This window comes from Lolium rigidum, chromosome 7 (assembly GCF_022539505.1).
Source record: "Lolium rigidum isolate FL_2022 chromosome 7, APGP_CSIRO_Lrig_0.1, whole genome shotgun sequence".
Taxonomy (NCBI): domain Eukaryota; kingdom Viridiplantae; phylum Streptophyta; class Magnoliopsida; order Poales; family Poaceae; genus Lolium; species Lolium rigidum.
The window spans coordinates 353,919,947-353,928,754 of NC_061514.1; the positions used below are offsets into that span (position 1 = coordinate 353,919,947).

General features: G+C 52.6%; 1 protein-coding gene across 1 annotated transcript; it reads left to right on the forward strand.

The window, feature by feature from the left end:
• Positions 1-4,660: 4,660 nt before the first annotated feature.
• LOC124673764 (BTB/POZ domain-containing protein At5g48130-like) lies at positions 4,661-6,980 on the forward strand. The gene is made up of 4 exons (XM_047209805.1): positions 4,661-4,791; positions 4,892-4,961; positions 5,056-6,189; positions 6,285-6,980. The coding sequence occupies exons 1-4, from the start codon at positions 4,661-4,663 to the stop codon at positions 6,978-6,980; spliced, it is 2,031 nt and encodes a 676-aa protein (XP_047065761.1).
• Positions 6,981-8,808: the final 1,828 nt, after the last annotated feature.

Sequence of the window (8,808 nt, forward strand, 5' to 3'; positions counted from 1 at the left end):
AACAGAATCGTGTGAGACACAGTCGGAAAGGTCCATTCAATGGGGTATTATTCTTCATCGACGATACATCATGCCCACCGCGTGGAGTCATGCCACGATCATGCTTTATAGCCGCTTGTGTTAGCACTCATAGGTAACTCGGGGATATATTTATGAAGGGTTACACTAAGGCTCCTTTAAGATAACCTTAAATAAGAAAGTCGTCGACATGAAAGTTGTGTGTATCGTCAAGGCAAGCAACTTAGCTTTTTTTGGGGGGCCATCTCAATCTGAGGCAGTATGTAATTTCTAGAGTCAAAACAAGAAATGAGACTAAAACCATGCATGAAAAGTCATACCCGCATTCAAAAATGCATTCTAAAACAGAGCCTACACAAGACAAGTACTTGCCGGGATCACCTCAGCCTATATCTGAAACGAATTTAGAAACATGGGAAAAGTAGCACCAAGATCCACTCTAGTAGAGAAGTGGTCAAGATGAAATTTATTTGTTTTTTCAATACAAACAACTTTGCTGATTGTACGAGATTTTGATATGAGATTTACTCCCCCAAAAGTGGTCTAAAAGGTACATAGAAGTTTTGACGGAACAATTATGAAAAGGGGGGTTTCCCATTTGTGTTGAACCCAACTTAGGATTTTAGATGTGAATCCAACTTTCCGTTTTGCATGGAAAGTCCAGCCTCTCTGTGTATACGTGAGGGGTACCGACCGATTGAAACAACACCAACCGAATAAACACATCTACTACTTTTCTATGTCCCTCTACTTTTATGGCTCTCCGTTGTACCTTTCTTCTCGTTCTTCATCATTCTTTAGATTGGAGGCAGCGAATCCGTGAGGCTCTAGGGGCGGTCATGCCAACCTAGGGCTTCCCCTAGCTGATGTGTGCCATGACAGGGGCCCACCTGGACGGGCGGAGTTTTAGGTCTATAAAAGCGCCCATCGGAATGTATTGCGTACCGTGCTTCCGGCGAGCCTCCATCGGTGTGTGCTGCCGCGCATCGCAATCAACGTCAAGGGAACACGGTGACGTGTTTGTGTGCGAACAACACGAGCCGCGGTCAAAGCCACGTATAATATCGACAGCCAGGTTCCACACACTAGTGAAGCAGTGACCAAGCCCCATTCTAACCGCTGCATTGCCTCTTCTCTTGTAAGAGGCATCACCCACCATGCGAAATCACCACTGGTGCTACGTAATCTGACACTGGTCGTCGACCAACCGCGCATCCCTTACGCCGATGTGCTCCTCCCTTGTCGCTGCTTCGTCATTTGTCCACTCCACACATGAGGTATCGCAACTTCATGCACCTGCCTTGCTCGCAAGGTGTTCAGCCGTATGCCCATGACGACTCTTGCCTTTCTCGTCGTTGTTCATTTCATTGATCTCCTTCATTTTCTTATTTGTAGAGTATGGACAATAACACTAAGATAATGATGCATTTATTCATGGAGGGGGAAGCCAATGCCAATGCCGATGAAGCGGGTCACTTCATGATTCTCGTTTCTCTTCTATAATTACAAGAAGTTGAGAACATCACTCCCAAACGTGGAGGTTCAAAGTGTGGGAGAAATAAATCGAAGACAAGGCAGAGAATGGAGGGTCATCCCATGCAATACAATGACTATTTCACCGATGATTCCATGACAAAGGGTTAACCTTGTCAATGACCATGATGATGGACTTGGGTTTTTAGGAAGGAGGATACTGGCGAATCAACAAACCGGTCAGCCAAACTCGGCAGCCGAGGAAAAGTATGATCAATAGCTCTAGATTGTATTATATGAATCTAGGGTTACAAGGTGTATCTTCTGGTTGAATATGTCCCCCCTCGGTGGCTCCTCCTAGCCCTTATAGCGGGCTAGTTCTCAGAGTCCATCTCGAGGTCGAGTTACATCATAAGTTAGTTCACCCGATATGGGCCTAGCTTTCCTAATTTACATAACGTAAGTTTTTCGTCTTCGTTTGAATTTCTTCTGGGCTTTTCCTTATTCCTTCATGGACTTTGTACCAGGGACGTCAACGTTGAGGACCCAGTATGGCATACACATGTCATTCCACATATACCCCCAAAGGATTTTCGCCGGCTATTTTGGATGTATAGGGGGTTATTCATGATGATACTGGATGGTTGAGAGAGTTCGATTACTACTTCGTACTCCATGGTTTCTCATCAGTTAAAAATACACTACGACAATGAGGATGCTTGCATATGTAGTTCCTGGAGACGCAAAAGATGAGTACCTACGTGTGCCTGTTCACTGTACAGATTATGCAGAGTAGTTGTTAGGAAGTTTAGGCCACACTATTTGAGAGGGCCAAATGAAGATGAGACATGCGGGTGGATTCCTGGGATGCTCGGAAGCATAGATTGCATGCACTGGTTATGGAGGAATTCACCATTTGCATGGCAAGGTTTGTACAAAGGGAATCATAGATATTGTGGTGTGGTACCTCAAGTTATGCCAGATTATGACCTCTAGATTTGACACACTTTTATCAGCATGAAGGGTTCTCACAATGACATGAACATGCTACACTTGTTGAAGGCCATGCTCCACCTTGCAGCTATAAGATCAATGGTCACAAATATACCAAATGGTACTACCTTACCTATGGCATCTATCCAATATGATCGATATTTGTGAAGACAACCAACGAGCATCTATGTAAGAAGAAGTCTTATTTTGCTTCACGGCAAGGGAGTTGCAAGAAGGATGTGGAGTAGGTATTTAGTGTGCTATAAACTCGATTTACTATTGTCGGGCTGCTCTTACTTGGTCTCAAGAGCACATGTGAGAGGTGATAAATGTTGATCTTGCACAACATGATTATCGAGAGTGGACGCAAGAATCCAGCCATGGATGATAATTCGTATGATAATTAGGATCCTCTTGTCAATCTTGATCATCAGGTGCCTTCCGATTTTCTCACCATGCATGCGAAAATCCGTGACAGCGACAGTCATAATGATCATCTTTGGAGGCTCAATTAATTTTATTTGGATTATATCAGTTATTATTAATTTATTTTGATTTTTTACTTGTTGTAAAACTAGCTTGCAGGAGTGCGTGACCCGGCGTCTCCTTCTCCCACCTATATGAACCGCAAGCCCGGGTACAAACTCCATAGCCGATCTCGATGCGTCACGGGCCACTGAAAAGCTTCAGAAAATTTCAACTGAGTGGGTGCTGCGACGCATCGGGGAGGAGAAGCATGGCGACTTGGGTTCCCGATATCCTCAAATTCCACATCAGAATACTCAAACTGCTATTCAAGCCCTCAAATTCCCCAACTCCGCAGCGGCCGATGCACGTCAACGATTTGATTATTACCGACATTCTCCCCTTTCAATGGCGATCACAAGCGACGGAACGCGCTGACCGCGCGTGCAAACCGCACAGCCAGCTTCATTTGACCAACGATTTTGCGCTGGAAGAAGAAGTCGTGGCCGGCAGATCCATGGAAGAAAAATCACTGTAATGATCTGTTTTCACGACGACGAGGTATACTGAACTTCTTAAGGAGGCTGACACGGGGCCACGATCGCCACTCGTTCATTCTCACAGGAGGCAAAGTATCAGAAGGCCATGCCGCGATGCTAGCTAGTCTCACGTCAGATCATAAACAAGCAGTTTTTACAGTTGCGAAGTCTAAACCAGAAGAGTTTTCTGGCGTGCGTGCTTGGTGAATGATGAAACTCCAGTTGAATTGAAGGACAGGGACTCCATTCCTGCTATGATATTCAGAGCCTCCCCTCTGGTCATCGTCAATGTGCACGCTTGCCTTTATAAAAAAGCAGTGTGGAAGCGCATCCGTGCAGCTTATGCCATCGCATGGCACTCTGCTTCAGAATTTTGGTCTTAAAAATTTCTCTGATAGCACATCCGTGAGCAGAAAGAATAGTCTGATCACACAAGATGCGCTAAGTCTCGATGCAGTTTTAAAATGAGGTTGTTCCCTCCAAGCAACCCCTAGTAAAGTACGAGCTGATCTTTTGCCAAATGCCAAGAGCTTGTTAAGCTTGGACTTTCCAGCCATCTACAATTCGTAGATAAGACCTATCCTTTCTGTCCATGGCAGCGTAAGCTCATTTTTCCACCTGTTGGTTGAGAACATTCAACAAACATGAGGTGAAAAAAATGAGAGCTAACAAGAGAGATTATCCTGGAATACAGGTAGATAACGCAGTAGTAAGAATCAGGGAAGAATTGTATCAGGTGCTTCGATATGTATCTTAGTTTTCTCGGGTGCAATTTGGTGCTAAACTAGTAAACAGTTGGAGTGATGATCTTAAACTAGTGTTGACCCCCTCGGATCATTACACGGCTGCCCCCGTGGGAGCAAGCAAATCTACCGAGGAAACGCTGCTGCCTCACGCGCATCGATCCATATACGGAGAATTAAGAAAACTTTGCACGAGGGGAGGTGACGGCGATCCGATTTCCCAGCCTTAAAACTGGGGTTCAACCCCCATTCGTGCGCCCTCAGCCATTGTACCCTTTTGCACGCCTCCCTAGGTTACTTCCCTCCGCACTCAACCTCTACACTGTGTAATCCTTGCCCACTCTACTTATATGCGCTGCTGCTACTGCTACTACTGCCGATCCTGGTTAGGATTAGTGTACTACCTAACCTGCGACTAGCCGCTTCGTCATGGAGAAGATGATTGGGTTGGACATGGACACGGAGGTGGTGATGTCGCCGGCTGCGAGTGCCGCCGTGTTTAGTAGCCCTTACTCCAGCCCCAGCACGGCCTTCCTGCTCCAGAGGAGAGTTCTTACTTGGTACGTACGCATGTTCAGCCAGCGGTTTCAGCTTTAGCTTCATGGCTGCAGATTGCTTGTTTGCTTTGATCGACTTCTGATCGCTCTGAATAAATTGCAGGGCGAAAGAAACCGGATCGCCGGCGGCGGTACGCGTCCGCGTTGCCGACAGAAGCTTCATTCTGCACAAGGTCAGAGCTTGCCACGAACGAAGTTAATTATGGTGTGGTGCTGGTTCGTGTAGTGATGATGCTAATTAAGCTCTGTTCGTCTTCGTCGTTGCAGGATCCTCTGGCATCCAGATGCGGGTACTTCAGCCAGGCGATGGAGGAGGTGTCCGGAGACGTCGATCTGCCGGCCAGCTTCCCCGGAGGCTCCGAGGCGTTCGAGGTGATCGGGCTCTTCTGCTATGGCGACGCCGTGGCGCTCGACCCGTTCAACGTGGCGGCCGTGCGGTGCGCGGCCGAGTTCCTGGACGTGGCCGGCCTGGGCGCACGCTGCGACCTCTACATCAACCAGGTGGTGCTGCAGAGCTGGGACGACGCCCTCATCGTCCTCCAGCGCTGCCAGCCCCTGCTCCCCGTCGCCGAGGAGCTCCTCATCGTCAGCCGCTGCGTCGAGTCGCTGGCGTTCATGGCGTGCATGGAGATCCTCGACCCCGAGCAGAGCCGGGACCAGCCCGGCGTCGACGATGTCGCCGCGCGTGGTCTGGTCGGCCGCCGCTGGGACGCCGAGCTCGTCAAGGAGCTCGCCGCGCGTGATCTCTGGATCAAGGACCTCATCGCGCTCCCCTTCGAGTTCTTCAAGCGGATCGTGCAGGCGCTGCGGCGGCAGGGCATGAAGGAGAAGTACGTGAGCCCCGTGGTGCTCTTCTACGCCAACAAGTGGGTGCTCTCCAAGAAAACCCACAAGTTCTGGGCTAGCACGGACGAGTCCGGCGACGGCGGCGGCGAGAACGACGCGAACAGGAGGGCCACGGAGATCCTGCAGGGCGTCGTCGAGCTGCTCCCGGCGGAGGCGAGCGGCGGCGCCGTCCCGGCTGCATTTTACTTCGCTCTGCTGTTGCGGTCGCTCACACTCCAGCTGACAGAGGAGACCCAGAAAAGGCTGCGAGGCCAGGTTGCGTCCCACCTGCAGTTCGCCTGCGCCGACGACCTGCCGCTGCCGGAGCAAGAAGCCGACAGGTCCATCGCCGATAGCCCGGAGGTGATTGCAATGGAGAGCATCGTGTCAAACCATGTCGCCATGCAACGGCAAGGGGCCGAGGCCGTCGCAGATTTGTGGGATCGGTACCTCGTGCAAATCGTCGGCGATCCAAAGCTCCGGCCTGAGCGGCTGGCAGAACTGATCGGTGTCGTTTCGGCCGGCGATCGGAAGACCCACGATCATCTCTACGAAGCAATCAACACATACTTACTGGTAAGACTAAGATAGATACTTGGTTGTTATTTAATTGTTGATTTGAATTTTCAACCGTCACTAACAAGAAGAGGCTCTGTGTCATGTGTTGTCAGGAGCATCCGGGTGTGTCCGGCGACGAGAAGGCGTCGCTGTGCGGGAATATCGAATGCCGGAAGCTCTCGCACGAGGCATGCATCCAGGCGGTGCAGAACGAGCGGATGCCGCTCCGGTTCATCGTGCAGGCGCTGTTCGTGCAGCAGATGCACACGCACCGCGCCTTCGCCGAGCGCTCCGACTCCTTCCGGTACATGCTCTCCGGCGAGCTGATCCCGGGCGTCGCCGGCGCGTACACACCGAGCCCGGGGTGCCCCGTCCCCACGAGCCAGCCTCTTAGCACCACAAGTCCGTACACGGAGGCCCACACCACAGTCGCGATGGACGGGAAGCTCCGCGCCCGCGACGACGACGCGTCGGACTACGAGACGGCGAGCTTCAGGATCCAGGCGCTGGAGCAGGAGATCATCTCGCTGAAGAAGACCCTGCAGCGGCACAACACCGTGAAAGGCGGCTCGGTTCGAAAGGACGGCAAAGAACCGAGCTTTAGGGCGGACGCGGCCGCGCCGGCGGCGGTCAGGCGGCGAGCCCCAGTGTCCGGCAGCTGCATCGGCTCCATGCGGTGGGGCTCGCAGCGGCGGTGCGCCAGTAGGATCCTGCGCGTCTTTACGAGACTGGCCGTGTTCGGGCGGAGCAGATCCAGAGGGAAACAGAGCAAGTGCAGGGCAGCAGCAGAGCAGCTCAGTTGCTTGTAGTGTCAGCAGGGACTCAGGGCAGTGAAATTTTTGAGCTTTCTGCACGTGGGATGGAAAATGCAGATGCCACGCTTGGAACCTGGCAACTATGGATGTATTGTGTTCTCTGTACATATTGCTAGCATGATGAAGGCTTGAAGAAGAAATTACTGTTAGGTGGTCATTCGGTAGAGACAGCACATGGTGAAGGTACTTTTGTTAGGTTAGCAACTCCTAATATTAGCGTAGTTTATGAGTATTTGGTCAGGGGATGTCTTTGTCATTAGGCTTGGTTTACTGTTGATTTGCTATTGTATTGTGTTCAGTTTCGAAGGTGATGTGAATAAGTAATAAAACCCTAGTCCAGGTCTAAAATTTGTGATGAACAATTTACGCAAATCGACAAAATCACAGTCGAGAGCTAACAACCTTTGGAAATCCTCCGGTCCACGTTTTAGTTGACGATATCGTCTTTAGCTCATCGGGGATTAAACGAAGAACTTGGGCATTGGTGAGATTTGGTGCGATGACAAAGAAGTGGGGTTGTGACTAGACGTGGAAGAAGGTATATCTCCCGTGTGGTTTGGAAAAAACTGTGTTTGCCTCTCGACGAAGCTGTCCCGCCCGCTCCCGTCGCCTCCCCCGTGGGCGACCGGGGCGCCCCGGCCTCCCCACCCGCTCCCCCTTCCCCCTCCTTCCCCCGCCGCCGCCGCCGGCGGGAGCCGCCGGGCAAAGCCCGGGCGGTGCTGGCGGCGGCGGTTTTCTCCTCTCCCGTGCGCTTGGGAGGCCCGACGGGGCGGGCTCGACCAGGCGACGTTGGAGGGCGTCGGCTCCGGCCCAGGCCGGCGCGGATCTCGCCGTGGCTGGCGGCGAGGCGGGCGGTCGCGGCGGTGGTGCCCTGCGCCTCGCCAGCCGACGCTCCTGCGTCCATGGTGGCGGCGGCCGATCTGGGCCCGCGGGCCTAGATCTGGGCCGGTCGGGCCCGGCCGTTTTGGGGTCTCTCTCTGTCTGTACGTAGAGGCCTCCTCGCCCACCATCCGTCGCGGCTTGTGCCGTGCTCGGACTGGACCGGCGGCGCCGGTTTTGGCGTTCTGCCCGCTCGGGCTTGTCGGAGCTCGGTTGAGCTTCCGGCGGTGGGGCGTCGTGGGGGTGTCGTCCCGCCTTTCTGGCATCGCTGAGGCGACGTTCTTGTTAGCTATCTGGGATGAGGTCCTTGGGCCGGCTCAGTACTGTAGCTACTCCGGCGGCTGCAGTCTGTTCTCCCTCCGACCAACGTGGTCGTGCTTGTGCAGGTGTGCTCGCGCGCTGGGGATGGTGGACATCGTGATGCCGCCAATCTTGGACGTCTAGATCTGGGTCTGGACGATACCTCTGCCAGCTGCCAGCTAGCACGTGTTTCCTGCGGATGAGTTGAGTTGGGGCTAGCTCATAGTGTGACTTAGGTTGGAGGCGCGGCGGTGATCTCCGCCTTGTTCGCTCTACGTCCTCGCGACGGCGTCCGAAATTTCTATCTAGGTTTGGACCTCGGCGAAAGAAGCACATGGTTCTGACCTGTGCCGGCGACGGCGTCACCTGCTGGTGTCGTTACCTTGTTGAAGGCGTCCCGATGATGACCCTCCTGTTCGAAATGATGGATTTCATCCCTCCGCCTCAATCTGCGCCTCCTGGAGGCCTCGCTTTGTGTAAGCTTCTCTAGTAGTGTCTTGTGGAGCACTGTGTGACCTCCCGCTGGTGTCTCAGCCCTCCCGCAACGTCAGCCTTGCTGCATTTACACGGTTTGCTGCGGTAGCTGATTTCCTTCCTAACGCCTTGGGGGGCTTTGCTAGGTCAGCGTCTGGTCGTAGCTCTT

What these genes read in the sequence shown, in the direction of transcription:
- LOC124673764 (XM_047209805.1), top strand. Translation starts at nt 4,661, where the DNA reads ATGGAGAAGATGATTGGGTTGGACATGGACACGGAGGTGGTGATGTCG. An exon ending in CAGAGGAGAGTTCTTACTTG is followed by an intron (nt 4,792 to 4,891) that starts GTACGTACGCAT and finishes AATAAATTGCAG; the next exon opens with GGCGAAAGAAACCGGATCGC. An exon ending in GAAGCTTCATTCTGCACAAG is followed by an intron (nt 4,962 to 5,055) that starts GTCAGAGCTTGC and finishes TCGTCGTTGCAG; the next exon opens with GATCCTCTGGCATCCAGATG.